The sequence below is a fragment of the Onychostoma macrolepis genome, chromosome 01 (assembly GCF_012432095.1).
Source record: "Onychostoma macrolepis isolate SWU-2019 chromosome 01, ASM1243209v1, whole genome shotgun sequence".
Classification (NCBI taxonomy): domain Eukaryota; kingdom Metazoa; phylum Chordata; class Actinopteri; order Cypriniformes; family Cyprinidae; genus Onychostoma; species Onychostoma macrolepis.
In genome coordinates this window covers 27642409-27663126 of record NC_081155.1, presented here as the reverse complement: position 1 = coordinate 27663126, position 20718 = coordinate 27642409, and the positions used below count along the sequence as shown (strand labels likewise).

General features: G+C 36.9%; 1 protein-coding gene across 6 annotated transcripts in view; it reads left to right on the top strand.

Moving 5' to 3' along the window:
- chst10 (carbohydrate sulfotransferase 10) overlaps nt 1-17921 on the top strand; it is a 118295-nt gene extending 100374 nt beyond the window's left edge. For all 6 annotated transcript variants that reach the window (XM_058775495.1, XM_058775486.1, XM_058775475.1 and 3 more), the window contains one exon: nt 11197-17921. In XM_058775495.1, the coding sequence (XP_058631478.1) occupies nt 11197-11746 (550 nt within the window). In that variant the 3' untranslated portion in view covers nt 11747-17921. The remainder of the gene's footprint in view (nt 1-11196) is intronic.
- Nucleotides 17922-20718: the final 2797 nt, after the last annotated feature.

The following is a 20718-nucleotide window of genomic DNA, read 5'->3' as shown; positions in this document are numbered from 1 at the left end:
TTCCAGAACATTATCACCTGGCCCTCATGCATCAAGCACACTTTTGAGCAAACAAGTTAAGTCCAGAAAAGAAAACAGAACCAGTTAAGTATATTTTAAAATATAGTTTTAAATATTGCATGACAAATAATTAAAACATTTTTAATTTTTAATTCAACATTTACTGTAATAATCATTTAATTTGGAATAAAACTCAAAATGGTAACAAATAAGACATTAAAAATCAATATTATGTTTTGTGAACTCTCATGTTGCTAACAAATGAGAAGTACAATTCATTCATGTAATGTGTAAGGTGCACTGGCAAATTTTGTGTTTGGTCTTGGCGGAATACATCCGCTACGCTGCTGCTGCTGCAGAGCAAGTACCGAGACTTGCTACTGCCAGTACATCCACAACATGCTGCTGTGAGCATGTAAGAAATACTGCTGCTGCACATTTGACATGAATAACCCCAATAGCATACATGATCACCTCGTAGCAGATCTATACAGGTCGAGCTGGGGAAGGTGGAGGGTTTCTGAAGTGTGCTGCAACTGCTACCACAAGCACTAGCCAAGTAGTTGAATGTTGAGCAGCGAGCTCATTGGCTACCAATACAAGACAGAACTAATCAGCTGTGCCATGTGATGATGCAGTGTTTCCGCTACATACATTCTTTTTTTTTTCTCTCTCTCTCTCTCTCTCTCTTCCCCAGTTGATGTTTGCAGCCATTAAAATAGTTTGGTTTTGTTTTTAATAGTAAAATGGTTATGTTTCTTTTAATTTCTTTAAGTTAATTTAGAAAAATTTAACAAACAAAAAAATGTTCCAAACATATAAGTTTTTTTTTTTTTTTTTAAGTAACGACCAGTGACAGAGTTGATTATAGCCTATGTTTGATCTGTTTAGCCTTCTTAAATCATCACAACTTGCAAAAAATAAAATCTATAGATATATAAAACACTTAAAGCATATCACAATGTTAGTTTAAATGTGTAAGATAAATCTGCGATATCAGGCACATATCTAATTGTTTGTGTGGAGAGTGGAAGCTAATGCGTGCTTTGCAGGACATGGAGGCGCCAGCACAATTTAAAGTGAAAGAGAAATCAATATAGTAATCGCGTGCTCTCTTTTGGCCGTTTTTGCACATAAACGGCCAAATACGTACAAAATTTATGTCAAACTGGCCACCTTGAGTGTTTACGTAATCACAGTTGGTTTATATTAAACAGAGTCGGTATACAGGCCATTAAGTGAATGTAAATTGTTGTTGAGAAGCAAAACGCACGTGCAACAGTATATATTGGATCCATGCATGAGGTCTTAAAGACAGCAGCCTAAATAATCCTGTTGGTGTCTGTCATTACTGTTTATTTATACAGTGAAGACTATCCAGTGTTATTTTACAGTTGAATAGATTATTCAGTTTCTGTAGTAATTCTGTACCTAAATATCAAGCGTAGCGTCAGATCTGGCAGGTCACGTTAGTCAAGCTTTCATCAGCTGACTCTCAGCTGATCCCCATCTACCTATAGGGATACGACACGTAAGCATCCATATATAAGGTCCCTCAGTTTATCAGCAGTTTTCGCATTGCTCAATAGCTAATTAAGTCAAGTCAAGTTCAAGTCAAGTTGAGCTTTATTGTCATTCTGCTACATGTGTGGACATATAGTGGAACGAAATGTCGTGTCTCGCAGGACCACGGTGCTACATGCTAGTTAAACATACAACAATGAAAATATAGGAAAAACAATAGAGCTATACAAGTTTAACTATCGGACTATACATATACTATAAATACTATAACTACTATACCTAGTTGACTGCACATACACAAACTGAGACTGTACAAGAACTTTACATAAATACTGTACATGAAATTGTGCAAAAGAAATATTTGTACATGAAATTGTGCAGAAAAATTAGAAAATTCAGTGTATACACATTTCTTTTTTCCCCCTCACATTCTTTCTTGTAACTCTTCTCTCTCAGTCACACACACACCTGACTGAATGGCTCATTATGGAGCTCATTATGCGGGCCTTTGTCTTCTCAGGTGTGAGTCACGCCCTCTCGCATAGAGCCTTTCCACTCAAAAAGTGACTTAGAATCTTTAAATCAATATATTGTTTTCTGCGAGCAAGTAAACAAGATGATTTCCATATCATTTTGAAGCAAAAATTCTAGGCTACAAGATCCAGTTCTCAAAAGTCTTGTGAACAAATGTTCTGTATGTGTTTTATGGCCTTATTTCAGTGACTCCAAAATTTTAGTTTTTCACTAGCCACGCATAAACGTTTCTTTCTCAAAAACAAAATCATGTACATAAATGCTGCTAACATATTATTGTAGCCCAGTTTGTGCCGTTTACAGTGATATAAGTCTTTAGCCATTTATAGGTTTATAAGCAACTGAAAAAAGCACAAATGTAAGGGCATGTCAAAACTTCTCCAGGCCCCCAAAACACCCTTAGACCCCAGAGGGTTAAAATGTAAATTTAAACAATTATTTATTACATTTAATAAAGTCAAAATCTACAAGTAACATCCTTTGAAAGTGTACAACGTGCTTTTGTAAACTTGACTATTGGCTAGCAATTAGCAAATTAGTAAGAAATCGTCAAACCTGTTACTGTCAGCCCTGTTAATTTTTAGAATAACAGGTTTTGGCATATAGGTAACAGGGATGACATATATTAGGTGGCATATGAGCATCAGTTGCATTTTTAGTTAGTATTGGTACTATTACTATTGTTGTTAGGCTAAGATGATCAGTCTCAAAACTATTGACAGTGAGTTATGGAAAATAAAAATAATGTATCCGTATAAATTCAATTACAAACAGTGCAGCAAGGTGACTGTAGACAGGTTTTTTCAATTGTAACCTTATATTTTAATTTGGACAAAGCCGTTTTTTCAATAAAAATATATGTTTTCTTAATTGACGTGGTCACCGTCCAAAATTAGGATGTTCTTGGTCATCTAAATGAAAAATATAGAAATAAATATAAATAAAAACTCCAAAATTTGAAACAATTCCAGTGAAAAGAGGGACAAAAATGCTGCCCATATGTGTGAAAACTATCACATAGTTCTAGTTAAACTACAGTATATAGTAACGCTTTTGTCTGTAACAGGGTTGACAAAAATACTACAACCCCTGGCAAAAACTATGGAATCACCACACTTAGATGTTCACCCAAAGTTTTGACTTTATAACAAATAAACAAAGTCACAGATATGACACAAAACTATTTTTGCTTGATAATTCAACACTTTGTTTATGTGAAACAAACCTTAATTTGTTTACCTCAAACAAATTAAATCAAAACATTTTAATTAATGGAAAATTGTTTTCCATATCAAGTAGAGGAAAAAATTATGGAATCATTCAATGTTGAGGAAAAAAATATGGAATCAGCTTGTAATTAGCATTTCTGAAATAAATACCGGCACATATCTAAAATGCTAATTAGTCAGCAGTTAAAAGAGAGTGCTTCCAGACCTTAATGAGCTGTTGGAAACATGGCCCCAACAAGAGAGCTGTCTGTTGAAACAATGGAAAAGGTTATAAAACTCCTTCAAGAAGGAAATCCATCACGGGGTGTGGCAAAAGAAGTTGGATGTTCCCAGTCAGCCGTTTCTAAAATTTGGTGCAAGTATAAACAAAATGGAAAGGTTAGAAAAAAAAAAAAAACATACAGGCAGACCAAGGAAGACCTCAAAGTGTTAGGATAGAAAACTCAAAGCAATTTGTCTTGAAAATAGAAAATGCACGACGAAACAAATAAAAAACAAATGGGCGGAAACAGGAGTCAATGTGTGTGACAGAACTAAGAAATCAGCTGAGTGAAATGGGATTTAAATATAGAAAAGCCAAAGAAAACCAGCATTAACACCTAAACAGAAGAATACAAGGTTACAGTGGGCTTAAGAGAAGCAGTCATGGCGTATGGATAATTGGATGAAAGTGATATTCAGTAGGGTGACCATACATGCCATTTTTCCCAGACACATCCTGGCCAGGATTTCTATATTGCCTAAAATACCTAGGTTTTGGCTTTGTTTGTGTGTGCAGACCGACATCGGTTCCATATGTTTTCATAACGCTCTCGAGGTACTTTGAATCAAAGCAATATAGAAATCCTGGCCAGGATGGCACGTATGGTCACCCTATATTCAGTGATGAATCGCGAATCTGCATTGGACAAGGAGATGATGCTGGAACTTTTGTCTGGTGCCGTTCTAATGAAATGTATAAAGATGACTGCCTGAAAAAAACCAACCAAATTTCCCAACTCATTTATGATATGGGGTTGCATGTCAGGTAAAGGACCAGGGGAAATGGCAATCCTTACCTCAACAGTCAATGCACAAGTGAACATTGAAATTTTGGACACTTTTCTCATTCCATCAATAGAAAAGTTTGGTGATGTAATTTTTCAGGATGATAATGCATCTTGCCACAGAGCAAAGAGTGTTCAAGCTTTTCTTCAGGAAAGGCATATCAACTCAATGACATAGCCAGCAAACAGTCCGGATCTCAATCCGATTTCAAATTTAAGGTGGAAATAGAAGAAAAAAAAAAAAAAAAAACTGGTCCATGACAGGGCTGCATCTTGCAAAGTTGGAACCAGCTTGATGAAGAATATTGTTTTTCATTAGTGAAGTCCATGCCCCAAAGAATTCAGGCCGTCATAAAAGCAAGAGGAGAATCAACAAAGTACTAACTGTGTGTTTTGGTAGATGATTCCATTTTTTTTTTTTCCTCTACTTGTTATAGAAAACAAAATTTCATTATTTAAAGTTTAATATCTTTTTTTTTTTTTTTTGAGGTGTTTCACATAACCAGAATGTTGAATTATTAAACAAAAATAGTTTTGTGTGATATCTGTGATTCTTTTATTTGTTATGAAGTAAAAAAATTGGGTAAACAACATCTAAGTGTGGCGATTCCATCATTTTTGCCAGGGGTTGTAAAACATGAGGTAGAAAAATCGTAAAATAATAAATTACATAGCCTGGTATGGCACAGTACAAATTCTTTTCATTTTACAGGATCTTCATTTCATTGATGTTTAAAAAAATGTTGATTAAACTTATTTTTTTAATTTTTCCAAATGAAAAAGTCTGCGATTTCGTGGAATGACCCTTCTAGATTTTGGCCAAATGTGTGAAACAAAAGAAGAAACTGTCAACGCTTTAAAGAAATTAAAGTATTTTTTCCAAGATATTTAAAAATGTTTGCTGCATGGTTAAAAATAAACACTACTTGCATAAAATTTGCATTTTCAGAGGAAAAATCATAGCCTAGGTCACGTAGGCTCACATCGCATTTTATTACATTCAGAAATAATGTAGGCTAAAATTTAGCTAAAGCAAAATGTTTACAAACATTATAAACACAACTATTAGTTACTTTCTCTCCACAACAAATCCTCTAAAATTAACAGTAATTAGGCTGAGCTATATACTGTAAATGTCAAGCCAAAAACAAATTCATTCAAAGTGAGAATGAAGCCTACCTCTCTCATTCGGGACGAATCCAAATGTTTTTATATTCGTGACGTATGCTATCTGGATGCTAAAGTATTATTTATTATGTAAACTATAGGCTTTGTTAAAGTAAAAAATCCGGTGGTCACGCTGAACAGCACGGATTGTACTATGGACTATTTCAATTGAGCAGTGTAACTTTATGTTTCTTTAATTATGTATTTTATTTTGATAAAGAACAGGCTGCGATGTCAAGGTAGCAAAAATGTTGTGATCACTGCATTGTTTTCCCTTCTAAAAGAGGAAACCGTTACTCCGTAATTTATGGTCGTACCAATGCTGGTTGGTCATACAGTGTATATAAAATAAAACTGTAAAATAAAGAAATCTGTAAAGCTTTTGCAAAATAAAGAAAACTTCTTTATGCTGTCTCGGTTTCCTTTCCATGAACTTTGGAAAGCATCACATGGAACCGAAACTTGGCACATTTTTTTTCTTTCGTTTTGTTAATCTTAACAAAAGATTTAAGTGAGGCCTATATATTCCTTTTTATGTATAGTTTTATTCCGTTTTCTCCATTCACAGCGCTGCAGGTGTGAGCCCTTGTTGAATCCATGTTCTACTGCACTATCCTGCAATTTGCGCTGGTTTCAAAACACAAAACAAGCTGCATATTACCTGACATTCATCTTTACTTAGCCTTGCCTAAATGTCGGCCTAATGTTTGGTGGTTCATTACATGTCCTTGGACAAACTCTAACGCCGGGGCATTGCCATTGCGACTTACCGATGATGAATTGACAGCTGAGCATGGGCATTTCACTCATTGGATGCGTCAACATCACATCTGCATACTGTAGGCTGTACTATTTGAATTCATGATTGGTTGACTACAAAATTCAAATATTAAATGAAACGATAAAATAATGTTATTAAACGGTTAATGGCCATTTCAAGTTTTTGATTCTTTTCAGAACTATTAAATTTGTTTTCGGTTCAATTTTGATTTCTGGCTATGTTCCTGTCACAATTTTGTTCGTTTTGGGTTTTCGTTTTCGTTCCCTGATCCATTTCATAGCCCTGTATCGTAATTACCATGTTTGTGAGATATCGTCAAGTCAAGTCACCATTATTTATATTTGTAATACATATATATATATATATATATATATATATATATATATATATATATATATATAACAATGCAGATTGTGTCAAAGCAGCTTTAAAGTATTAAACAAGGAAATAGTGTGTCAAAATAGTTTGTCGCTATCCTCTGGCCAGACAAAACCAGCAGTTTAATTCTAGGCTGCAACAAAGTCAGATTGTGCAGAGGACTTATCTGATTTCTGTGGTCTTGTCCCGATGGCTGTCTAGGTGATGAGGTCTTTGGAGGGGATTTGCCTCTGGGGCTGACATTCAGGGTTGTCGAGGTCGTCTCTAGGTGCGGATCCACCATCTGTTCTAGATACAGACTGGATCCGGGTGACTGCAGTGACCATCTGATCTGGAAACAGTCTGGATCTGGGTGACTATGGTGACCTCGGAATAAGAATGAAACTGACTAATATTAGTGAAGATGTCATTCTTCTAACGATGTAACCAGTACATCGGGTGTTATGAGAAGTGTTTCCAGTTCAACCTTGTTGAACTCAGCAGGATAATGTCAGGGATCAGTCACAATCCTCACAGTCACCACCCAGGACAATCACCCGCTCACAGTCACCTGACTACTGATCACACACACCTGCTGCCACTAATCAGCATATAAACACACACATACCTCTCATACCTACCTCTCATTGTCCGGTCTACTGTTCACCTTATTGGACTGCTCTGGCAGGGCTCCAAACTGCGACTAAAACGGTCGCATTTGCGACCAAAAATATTAATTTGCTGAGGTCGCCAATGGCGACTATGTTATGACTTGATTTTTTTTCCTGATTGTTTTACGATCACATCTTTTATGTCCACGTATTAAACTGAGACTAAAGTTTTAATGGAAAAAAAAAAAAAAGTTTTAAACAGTCCTCATCTCTCCCTAAATGCCTGCTAAACGCAGCTCAGTTGTGCAGCGCGAGAGATCAAAATGACGGAGACGTACAACGTGAAAGTGCAGAGAACAGTGTCTATTTTACGCACAACTTGAACAAACTTCAACAGGTAAAGCTGTCAGCTGTGTGGATATTGGCAATATCGTTAACAACTCTCGTTTATAATCATTACTAATATGGCTTCTTGTTATCAAGATCTTTAGTCTATATACTGAGTTCTGTAAACGCGTGAACTTCATATTAGCCTGTTTGCAGCACACTTGCCGTCCAGTAATCACAATAAGCTTTGTTACTTTTTAATAAACAAAGTATCAGCTTTAACATTCTGCCAAATTCATAACAAAATTCATAAAATAAATAAGGTTTTGGCGCTCTTTAATGCGGCAGGCGCAATAGCTTTAGCGCCTCAGTTCAAGCGGCAAGTGAACCCATTATATCTTTATTATAGTATGAAATGAATGTGAATTAATATCAAAAAGGTAGGCTATTTTATAAGAGAGCCTACACTTATTGAAATGTCTCATGTAATCACTCATTCCGTGTCAAACTGGAAATCTTGTAAAGCTTGTAAACAATGCCACGTAACAATACCTAACCACTGGCCAGCCATAAGCCCATCAGTCAGCTAGAAAAATTATTATAAAGAGGAGCATTTTGCTATATTTATTCGCTCTTGCATATTAATATTTTTACTTAACCTCTTGTCTACATGATTAAAAAGTGCAAAAACCGACTGGATGTGTGAGATTTGACAACATTTCTATAGGATGCATTGAGGAGGAGCCCAAACTAACACTGTAAAAAGCGATCAGTTGACTTTTTAGAAAATTGAGGAAACCCAGGGCTCGCAAAAATCGCGGGGCTATTGCGTTTTCGAGTTGGGCTACCAAAATGTATCACTGCCCTGCCCAACGGACTAACTTAAATACGGTGGGTCCTTAAAAACTCTCAATTTACTTGTATAAAAAGTTTTAAATATGTTAAATGGTATAAGAAAAGTCTTAATTATAATTTCAAGAGGTCTTACAGTTGGGGATTGAAAGACAAGAACCGCGATACAGCTGGATTAAACTTCAAAAGGCAATGATGACATTGAATAAATATGAGTTTGGTGTAGGGTAGGGCTGCACGATATATTGCATGCAATTGTCATGCGCATCTCGTCAGTAAAGCCGGTTCCGTGATTAGCGGTAAATCTCCATCACTTGTCGTAGCTTGTCGGTAAACTACGGCTCTGTGTATTAAATGCCGCTCCATTTGAAAACAGGTGATGGAGATTTACCGCTAATCACAGAACCGGCTTTACTGACGAGATGCTTATGACAATGGAATGCAATATATCGTGCAGCCCTAGTGTAGGGAATATTAACAAGTCCCACCCATTTGGAGCTGGCTCCAACCTCCGTTTATACCCATCTCGGAGAAGCCGCTATATTTGCTCCTAAAGCGCCAACTTAATGCATAATTAAATACATTAAGTGAACTTGACAATTCTGAGTTACACTGACAAATAACAGTTTGAAAATGTGTTGTTCACTTTATTTTAAGTTGGACCAACTTAAATTTATTAAATTGCAGTTACTAATGGTTCTTATGGTCCATGATATTGGTACAGATTCTGTGTAATAAACAATTCTTTGTGACTGTATATTTCAAGTTGGAAAAGACGTTTAGTTCACTTTAAGTGAACGTCTCGGTTACGCATGTAACCCTCGTTCCCTGAAGGAGGGAACGGAGACGTCACGTCAGGTGACCGACGAATTGGGATCTCGCTTAGAGAGACCAATCCACTTCTAGTGTAACTAAACAAGCCAATGCACATTGGCATGCGATTATTGCATCCAGCTGCCGCTGATCACAGCGTGAGTATAAGTAGGCAGCAGGTGCAGGTCATATTCAGGTTTTCGCTGAGGAGCCGAGCCGGTGACCCAGCCGCTCAGCGGTGGTACAGCAGCCGTGGCAACGGGACGTCTCCGTTCCCTCCTTCGGGGAACGAGGGTTACATATGTAACCGAGACGTTCCCTTTCAGTCGGTCACTCCGAGTCACGTCGTTTACAGGTTTGATTCAGGCATTGCCACTGCCGGAGCAGCAGCGCAACCGAATCTTATTCCCCAGGAAGCTCCGGCTCACCCTCCAATGTAGCGATCGACATCCGGTCATCAGTAAGGAGCACCAAGGATACTGCTGGTACGCTCCGCCAGCACGTTCCATTGGCAGCTCACTGGTTTCGGAGTGCAAGAGGAGCGATGGTCCCTCGAGGGTTGGTTCCCTGGAGGGTTTGCCACCACTGTAATCCTCAGATTACACCGCCTGAAGTAGTCCTCGCCTGTCTGCAGCCAGAACGAGAACCAGATCGAGGCAGAGGCAACAGGGCTCCGCCCCTTTGTCGAGGTAACGAAGCCTGGCCCGCAACTCCGAGATGATCACCTTCCCATTGAGAAGAGGACTCATCCACGAACGCCACCTCCAGCGTGCTTACTGCCCAGGCACGTGAGGCAGCGATCGTGACCATCACCCGGCACCAGGTAACGACCGCATACAGAAACGCATGTCACTTGTCAGCAGAAGTCAGGAGCAGAACGATGTAACCGCTCGGCTCCGAAGCGAAAAGCTGAATATGCGCTGCTCCTGCTGCCTACTTATACTCACGCTGTGATCAGCGGCAGCTGGATGAAATAATCGCGTGCCAATGTGCATTGGCTTGTTTAGTTACACTCTAAGTGGATTGGTCTCTCTAAGCAGGATCCCAATTCGTCGGTCACCCGATGTGACTCGGAGTGACCGACTGAAAGGGAACTTTAGTTCCCAGGTCATCTACAAGATGGATTAAAATGCTGATAAAGTCAAGAAGAGTAGACAAACACATGACTGTATGATTGAAATGTCAAAATGTTAAAAAAAAACAAATAAATAAAACGCGTTTATTCTGTGGCACCTAAAAAAAATAATTTGGCGCCTAAGTTTTTTCTTATTGGAGCCAATGGCTCCTTACTCGATTTTTTTGTCTGGAGCCCTGTCTGGACTCCCTCTATCGTATGACTTACCTGCGATACTTACCCCTTGGACTCTCCAACGATCCTCCATCGAATCCTGAGAAACCCGATCCAAGATTATCCTTCCACCTGCAAACGAAAGACACTGCATCAAGATCACAGCTAAGCACTCTGAAATCCATAACATCTTGCTCACTCACCTGCCTTTTGCCACTCTCGTTCCTGTTCCCCAAGTTCCCTTCAATAAACCATCTTGTTTGTCACTTACCTGTTGTGTCAGACCTTGCTTTGTGACAGATAAATAGGAAAAGAGGACCTTTAGGCATGGGTTTTAAAAATGGTTTATAAATATTTGACAATGTTTACAAGTAGGAAAACTGCTCTGAAACATTACAAAAGCAAGGTTAATGCAAATAATATTTTCCTTCTCTCAGAATATAATTGTAATATTTGTTTTCAAGATACATGTTTTTTTTTCTGTTTTCATCATTTTAATTCTAATTTATCATTATAAGTATCAGTATAAGTATTTAGACATGGTCTTAGTACATACTTTCTAATTTAAGATTTTCAAAACTTATGGCAGGTAAAATTGTTGAATGATTTGTTACATGTCTGATATTAATACTCTTATTCTGACTTTGTGTTATTGTTTGTTTCACAGGTTAAATTCTTATTTCAAGTTCTTTATTGTGAGAGACCCATTTGAGCGTCTAATATCTGCTTTCAAGGACAAGTTCGTGAAGAACCCAAGATTTGAACCTTGGTACAAACATGACATTGCCCCAGCCATCATTCGCAAATATCGCAGGAGTCACCATGATGATAGTGATAGTGTGGGTCTTCAGTTTGAAGACTTTGTACGATATTTGGGCGACAAGTCAGGCCGACAGCGCTTGGACAGGCAGTTTGGTGACCACATTATTCACTGGCTGACATATGCTGAGCTGTGTGCTCCTTGTGATATTTCCTACAATGTTGTGGGTCACCATGAGACTCTGGAGCGTGATGCTCCTTATATTCTAAAAGCTGCTGGTATTGCTGACCTAGTGTCATACCCCAATATCCCACCAGGGATAACCCGCTACAACCGCACCAAGGTGGAACGCTATTTTACTGGAATCGGCCAACGAGATGTCCGCCGGCTCTACGCTAGCTACCAGGGAGACTTCAGCCTGTTTGATTACCAGAGACCTGCCTTCCTATTGGACTGACGTAGAGATTTCTTGATTTTTTTTTTTTTTTTTTTATAAATCTCTGAATTATATGGCTGCCTCAAAAATAGTGTTCAATTGCCTGGCCTATATGGAGTATATATTGTTCTTTTGCACTGATCTGAGACTTAATTACTTACTTTACACCTAATATGTTTGTATTTACATACATGTTTGGATTTGGCTTTATCAGGGATCTGCACTAGAGGGTAACTTTAAACATGAATTACTAAGATCAAACCGTGCATTAGTAAAGTTTATATTTTATTTGATAATATCTGTATTTGCCATATAATAATGAATTGCCATAATATTTAGAAAAGTTTTATGGATTTCATTAACTGGATTTCAGACATAATATATTAGGTAATAGTATATAATAGTACTATATAAATGATGAAATCGTGACTATATTTGTTTGACACCTCACCTTTTTTTCTTTCTTTTTTACCAGTTTACTGTGGACTCATTTCCTGAAATAGTGTCTTCACTATCTTTTATACTTAAAGGATGGTAGTACTCAAGCATCCCAAAATAGATTAATAAATCTTACAGTTTTGATATTAACAATGTTCAGTTTCATTCTGGTCTATAATAAATTTTCCTTTATCTTGAAACTAGCTTATACACACACTATCAAATTTAAAATATACTCTTCATCATGCAAATCTATTTTGCAAATATACCTTTATATCAGTAAGTATCTAAATTTGTACCATAAAAATCTCTAAATATCAACACCATGATCAAACAAATTCATTTGTCGGTGGCCAAATTCGAAGTTCGGGATAAATATTAAGATTTAGGATATAGTACTCTTAGAAAAAAAATTTAACCTTTGAAAAAACTCTTTGAGCCAAACAAGAAGGCTCAGCATTAAACTTACAGGTTCTGTTGTGGTAAGAGGGTTCATATTAGAACCTGGCCTATTTTTAAGGTTCCTGTATGAACCTTTTTAAAAATGGTCTATGAAGATCTATTTTGTAATTATCTGAGGCCTGCGGTCATGGAATATATTAATCACGAACAAGAATAATAATAATAATAATAATAATTATTATTATTATTAACAGATTAAAAATCTTACCTTAAAATAGGGATGAGCGGAGCACTAACTAACACTTTACCCTGAAAGAACGGAAGTAAAATATTCCATAGGTGTGGCTCATTTTAACGTGACCATTTGACAACTCAAAGTGCAACTGAAGCAGTCAGTCAAGTTAACATTTAGTAAATACATTTTCACTCTAATAAACAATTCCATAATAAATCATAGATAAATATTATTATATATAATAAATCATAAATAAACCATTTAAAAAAAATCTTTTGTAGCAACGTCACCGTGTCTTGCAGTACTAAAACCTGTGACATTACGGTGTTGGCTGTCCTGCCATTCACATTCAATATTAACACAGTTTGTGCTTGTTAGGCAAAGGCAGTCAGGTTTATTTGTATGGAGGCCTGGACATGAATAAGAATTGTGAGCTTGTTTCATTTTTACAGTGTATGCTTTCTTTATTTATCACAAAAGAATGGAAGTTTAAAGTGGAAATGAAGCAGACAATCAAGTTAACATCAAGTAAATGGATTTCCATGCTATTCAACAATTTATAACAAACGTAAAATAAAAACATAAAATACATTGTCACAAATTAAGAATTTATTCAATTTTAGTTAAATCGTGGCCCCATTATACTAATTGTTCCTTAAAGGGGACGAATTAATGAAACGTGTCCACATATTAACAAGTTCCCTGCTGGGAAAAAAGAAACCATCACAGAAATTAAATTAAGAATTAAGATTTTATTCCATTTTATTTAAAAATCGTGGCCCCATTATACTAATTGTTCTTTAAAGGGACGAATTAATGAAACATGTCCACATATTAACAAGTTCCCTGCTGGGAAAAAAGAAACCATCACAGAAATTAAATTAATTAAATAAATAAACAACCATTAAAAAAAATGGTTTCCTGTAGTGCGTTTTGGGCCATATCCCCTTAGGATTTATTGGTTTTAACAAGCCACCAATACAAGGCGACAAATTACCAGTAGGGACCCACAGGGATTACAGTTTCTATAAAATAATACAATTCACTTTATAACCAGTAAAACTATTACAAATTCTGTGATGTTTCCTATTGTTGTTGTTTTTTTCTACATGTAATGTGTAGGGCTTCAACTTAATTTTTTTACTGGAAATAGTAGACCATCTGGGTACCTTTGGGTTCATTTCAACATATTACTAATTGGGACACACCAATTCTAATTTTAAATACTATTTAGGACGGATAGTATGCAAATGGCATGCAGCAAACGTCTTTCTTGTATAGAAGATATAATTTATTTTTCTAACCATTTACAAACCGTGTCAGTTGCTTTGGAAAATTGAGAAAAAACAAATTTACGTGATAAAAGTTGGACTTTTACCTGCTCATGTCCCATAGCCTTCTCAAAGCGGAGAGTGGGATTGTCTTTGTGAGGAAACAAATAAACTGATTAAATGTGTTATCAAAAAAGTTGTCACATTAAAATCATAATTTGTACATTGTGCAAATAATTACAAATTATTTTTACAGTGGTAAAGCAAAGGACAAAAAAAAAAAATAAATAAATAAATAAATTTTTATAAACTGTTGAAATCCCTCTGATTGTGCCAAAAACACTGATGTTTCATTTCCACTTAAAATTGTTATCTTGTATAAGCAAACACAAACTAAAATATTATGTCAATAAAAGATAACTATTAACTTTTTCATATAAAATAATTTCCATTTTTAGTAATTAAAAAGAAAGTAATTTTGGAGTTTGACAATAAAAAATCTGTTATACAGCATAGGTCAAAACTGTGGGCAAATATGAAGAAACATTCAGATTTTCAGGAAAACACGCCTCCACACACAGATCTCGCAGAACAAGAGGCAAATAGATCAGCCTGTAAGAATGTTTAAAATTTCTTGAAAATTTTATTTCTGAACATTCAGGTTTGCCTTCTCAGTCTTTATTTACCTGTTTTTCATGGTTTCACAACAGTATTCATAAAAGTTATAACATCGTTCTAATACCGTGGGCCCACGTGCCGCAATTGTGCAAGTGGGGTCTAATGTCTTGTGCTAGTTAGCATTAAAAAAAAAAAAAAAAAAAAAGTTAACGAGTTTGTTTGCCCATATAATCATTAGGAAATAGAGTAAACTTATTTGGCTTGCTGTCCACTGATGAGTGGCTCGATGAAGCAGCTTCAACTCGAGCTCTGATAAACCCCCCAGGGACATGATATAAGGAGATTACAAAGGGCAAGGTACCTAAGAAGAAGGTGGAGATTGGGGAGGTGGAGGGATGCTGGAGCAGCTGAGACCGGAGAGAGGTAAGCAGCTGCTTATATACTCTGGCTGTTGATTGAAAGATTAGATGGGCTCGCTCCTCCCTAACTTACGTTTAGGAACTTCATAAAAACTACTAATTAACAGATTGGAGTCGAGGGGGCTTCGTACAGAGTAGTACAAAAGAGTAATGCACTTCTGTCAGGACCACTACCGTCAAAAGATAGATACTTAGCATAAAGTCTTGGTTTGGCGGTATGGTTCTGTTCTGTGCAAAAACTCCCTGCCCATCCATGCAGCCTGTCATGAATGAGCAGGGAGAGCAACAATAATAACCCCCCTAGGGTAAACAGAACAGAACAAAGCAGATATCATTAATGTACTTAATGATATTTAAGTGTATTTAGTGTATTTAAGTCTGATTCAGCAAGGAATATGAGAAAGACAAGTCCTGACTGCGAAAGGAGGAGTTGGGGATGGAGGAGGGTGATTTGCTCCTGAGCAAGCGGAAAAAGCTGCTGATTGATACGGAAGACAGCTTATATAGGAATGCCGCGATAGGTGTTGTATTCCTATAGATAAATACGATCAGCTGAGAATCAGCTGATGCAAGCTTGACTCACGTGACCTGCCAGAACTAACGCGACCTGCCAGAACTAACGCTAACGCTTCATTTCTGTCAGGACCACTATCGTCAAAAGATAGATACTTAGCATAAAGTTTTGGTTTGGCGGTATGGTTCTGTTCTGTGCAAAAACTCCCTGCCCATCCATGCAGCCTGTCATGAATGAGCAGGGAGAGCAACAATAATAGCCCCCCCAACACAAACGATAGGCCCGAACGCCCAAACCACAACTGATGCTTTCTGAAAGCAGCATATCCTTCTGAAATAGCAGAGACTGGGGCAGCAGCCCCTTACAGAGAAGGCAGTGAAGGGGTGCTCTTCTTTATAAGCAGCCAAGAAGAGCAGCAAGCCCCTTTTTGCAATACCTAAAAAAGATGCAGAAAAATTGACAGCTAATTGACAGCCTAATTTGCAGCAAACAAACGTACTGCAGCCATAGAAGCGAGCAATGTACGGTTCAGAAAGATTGCATATTCTACCTGGCCTAAAAGCTTCAGCATCCATTTAAAAACTCTATAGAAACAGCATATAACTCAAATCAACTCGTCAGTTTACAGGTTGCCGTCTCCCATTGACATTGTGCTCGTTATGTTATGCGTCTTCAATCTGACAACCCACGTGCGTGAAGGCAGAAATCCTTACCAATGCACTCGATAGCTTTGCAACAAGCATGTAGCAGTAGTCAGAGAAACTTAAGGAAATAGCAGTCCCAATAACTAGATGAGCCATAAGCAGCAAGCATATTTAGAGAACAATCAGATGGCCTAAACAACAGGTTAAATATTAGCTTCTTGCTGTTGCAAATTTACCAAGTACCAGTACTTGCAGTACAACCAATAGCTTAAAGAAACAAGCGGGTCTAGCAACAAACATGAGCACTAGATAAGCCCTAAAAGCAAGCAAAATCCCAATACCCTAATAGCTTTAAAGCAAAGACCTTCTGAAATAGCGTAGACTGCGGCAGTATGCCCTTTAAGAAGAAGAGAAGCAGCGAAGGGGTGCTCTTCTTTAATCAGCAGCTGAGAAGAGCAGCATGCCCCTTTAATGCAGTACAGCATATGGTCAATACCCGACGATTAGGCAACAGCATGTTGCCCTTATCCAGATAATCGTTAGCATTAATAACCTTTGCTAGCAAAATCTACATACTACCTGTTAAGTACCAAGCACGTTACAGGTACACTGATTAAAGCAACAACATATCAAATAGAAATAAAAATAGGATAAGTTTAATGAAACGGAATTCCCAAGATGAGTCTTAAGCAGCAACCTGTTTCATATCAGACAGCCTTAAACAACATATTAAAAACAAGCCTCGCTGTGGTAGGTTTACTGGGTAATGTTACCAGCGTGACAAAATACAACCAATGAGCCTAAAGCAACAGCATGCCTAGCAAACAAACATGTTACTGAACAACTGCCTTAACAACGAGCAATATTTGACGATAGCATAATTGCCAACATAACATAAGGCAATGAGAACGAAATAGAACTTAGCTTAACTTCGTGAAGACATTCAGTGATGAATAAAGGGTTAAGTGTTCAGTTTTTACGTGGATGCTTTAACCCTCCTTGATATCTTTGCTTCTTCCAGCGGGGAAAGCAGATCTTGTGTAAAAAGTGTTGTTGATGCAGTCACATTAGCACAACTTCAGCGATGAATTGCGGGCATTGCAGGCAAAGAGTATATATCAATGATATATCGTTATGAGAAGCAGTACTTGCTCAGGTCACTTCCGATTCTATCAGCTTATATCAATCGCGGCGAATTCGCGTTCAAGTTCACAAACTTGTTGATTCTGGTGAGAACTCCGTGGGAAACAAATCCCTGACTGAAAGCTTTCTCATAGAGATGGAATTCAATATTATCAATCTGCAATACCGGAGGCTGCACTTTCAGGACCGCAGTTGTAGGACCGCACTTCTAGGACCCTAGTTTTTTGTGACAGCGCCACCTACCGAGCCGGAGAACCGCCGTCCCAGGAACGCATTTCCAGGACCCTAGTTTTGGAGGACCGAAAAAAGTGCAACTAAGGCAGTATTTCCACCCAGTTTTAACTACATTAGAATTTTAGAGTTTTTTAAAAGTTTTATTACACCCAAATACTACTTTCTTTATTGCAATTAAACCTGGTTCCTAGGAATGTTGAGTAATCATTGGGTCTAAGTAGCATAATATTATAACTCAAATAAAATAAACAAGGAATCATGGTATAGTCAAGGATGACTCTGGGGTAGATTTAAGATTGTGTATATTTTATAAAATAATATATTACAACAGTTGAACTTGAACACACACAAAAACAAATTTGTTCATGACGTGAACCACATAGAAAGAACTTCATGGACGACGCCTTCACTGACTCCTAAGAGAGAGAAAGAGAGAAAAGTGAATGAAATGAGGAACATTTAGTTGAACATGTTCTACTCTCTAATTTTAAATTTCATATTTAAAAGATCTTAGTTACCACAGAGCGCACACACATATACGATACAAAAATAATTAATTAATGTTCATAAGTATTACTGCATACTGTTCAAAGATTTGGAAAAAAAATTATTTTGATGTTGTGGGAACAAAGGTTCTTGAAACATTCATGTCAATAAAGCCCATCTGAACTGAGAAAAAAAATAATAGAGAGAGATGCAAGAAATCTGAATAGAAATAACATATTATTGACATGACTTTAAATATTTAAAGCACACGTTGTGATGTATGCAGCAGCGCTACCTACCACCTGGATGCTCTCACCTCTTTTCTCAGTTGTTTCTCTAGCACCCTATTCAATTCTTCCACTTCACTGAAACAGTAAATGGAGAACATAATCAGAAATACTGTTAACGCTTAAAAAGGGTTTACACATTGTGTAAAAACAATTCCAATACTTGACCAATTTTGTAGTGTATTGTGTTGAATACACCCAGACTAAACTCAGGAATAAGCACTGTTGGCCATTCTGGGTTTGTTGGCCACTCTGGGTTAGATTTTGGTTGTCCAGTTAATTATCAAAGAAAGAAAGAGAGACACCTGTGTTAATGGAGTTCGTGATTCAGTTATTGCACAGTATAGAATTAAAGAAAGAAGAACTGCCCACCATTGTTCCGACTTTTATTTGTGTTCTTGAACAAACAACAAATTTATTTATTAATCTTTTGTCATACTATTGCCTGCCCTGATCTGTGTCCTTGAAAGCACTTCATATAGAGTACAGTACACAGTAAATGACAATCTAACACGTGGTATTTTAACAGTCAATTATTATGATGGCCTCTCTGTTATGTCTGACTATTAAAATGTCATATGTCTCAAACAACATTATAAAACCATGTCAAAATGAAGAGACGTACTCATAACATGTATTGTGGGGTAACGTTAAACAGGCTGACTGTGAGCATGTGACAGTTAAAACATTAAGATTATTTTAACTTAATTAAAATGGAAAACAATGAGTAATTAACAAGCTTTCACAACGAACGTGCTACAGTTTATTGTGCTGTCAATAAGTCAACACAGGCTTATCATGCAACAGTTTCGTTAAATTAATGTGCTAACAATTCATTTTACAGCATTAGAGGCTAATATATGACGGCTATGAATTCAAGACTATTTAGCAAATCACGATATCTTCGGCTATGTTAACTTTCCAATGAAATGCATCACAATTGTTTTTAATGTTAAACAAATAAAAATGTATTCACATTTGATACTCACACTCTGACTGTCATCCATCTTCGCTCGCTGGTCCTCTAATTCGGTAGGTGGCGCTGTCACTAAAAACCTAGGGTCCTAGAAATGCGGTCCTGAAAATGCAGCCTCCGGTTTTGCAGGCAGATGCTACTCATGGAATTCGCCATCTGATTTGCTCCTGAGCAAGCGGAAAAGGCTGCTGATTGATACGGAAGAGAGCTTATATCGGAATGCCGCGATAGGTGTTGTATTCCTATAGGTAGATACGATCAGCTGAGAATCAGCTGATGCAAGCTTGACTCACGTGACCTGCCTGAACTAACGCTAACGCTTCATATGTTAAAGTTGAGTGCTTAAGAAATAAAGAGGCTACAGTTCATACGTTCATTTTCAGTGCGTTTATTTATTAAATGAACACCACATGGTACCCAGAGTACACTGTCCAGTGATACAACAGTAAGATGGATGTTGTTAAGCCTTCAGAATCCTTGAAACTTACCGGGAATGTTGATAGCAGCTCAACATTCAAGAAGCAATTCATACTATATATGCAAAATGTTGGTTTGGATAGCAAGCTGAATTCACAGAAAATAGCATTGCTCTTGGCGGTTGCTGGACCACAGGCAACTGAAGTATACAACTCTTTCACATTCGCAGACAGAAGGACAGAAGAAAATATGATTTTAAGCTAAAAAGGCTTTTCATATTCTTACTAGTAACAATTCAGGTAGAGAGCTCTACAATTAAATTGTTACTAGTAAGAATTGAATTAAAGAGCTCTCTAATTGTAATTCTTACTAGTAAGAATTGAATTATAGAGCTCTCTAATTGAATTCTTACTAGTAATAGTATGGCAAGCCGTTTTAGCTTAAAATGTTCCCAGCGTTACTCATTGTAATCACATTTTTACTAGTAACAATTAAATTACAGAGCTCTACAATTCAGTACTTACTAATAACAATTACAATTAGAGAGCTCTACAAAAGAATTTTACTAGTTGTATGTCTCCATTGACTTCCATTCAATTTTAATTCCAGAGGTCTACAATGGAATTTTTACTAGTTAGAATTACAATTAGAGAACTTTCAAATTTAATTCTTACTAATAAGAATTACAATTAGAGAGCTCTCTAAATCAAATTTAATTAGTAATAACTCCAACTAGAGGGCTCTGTAATTAAATTTTTACTAGTAAGAATTTCAATTAGAGAGCTCTACAACTGAATGTGTCTGTTACAGAAATATAGAGCTCTCTAATTCAGTTCTTACTAGTAACAACTAAATTAGAGAGCTCTCTAATTGGAATAATACTATTAAAAATTCAAATGTAGAGCTCTC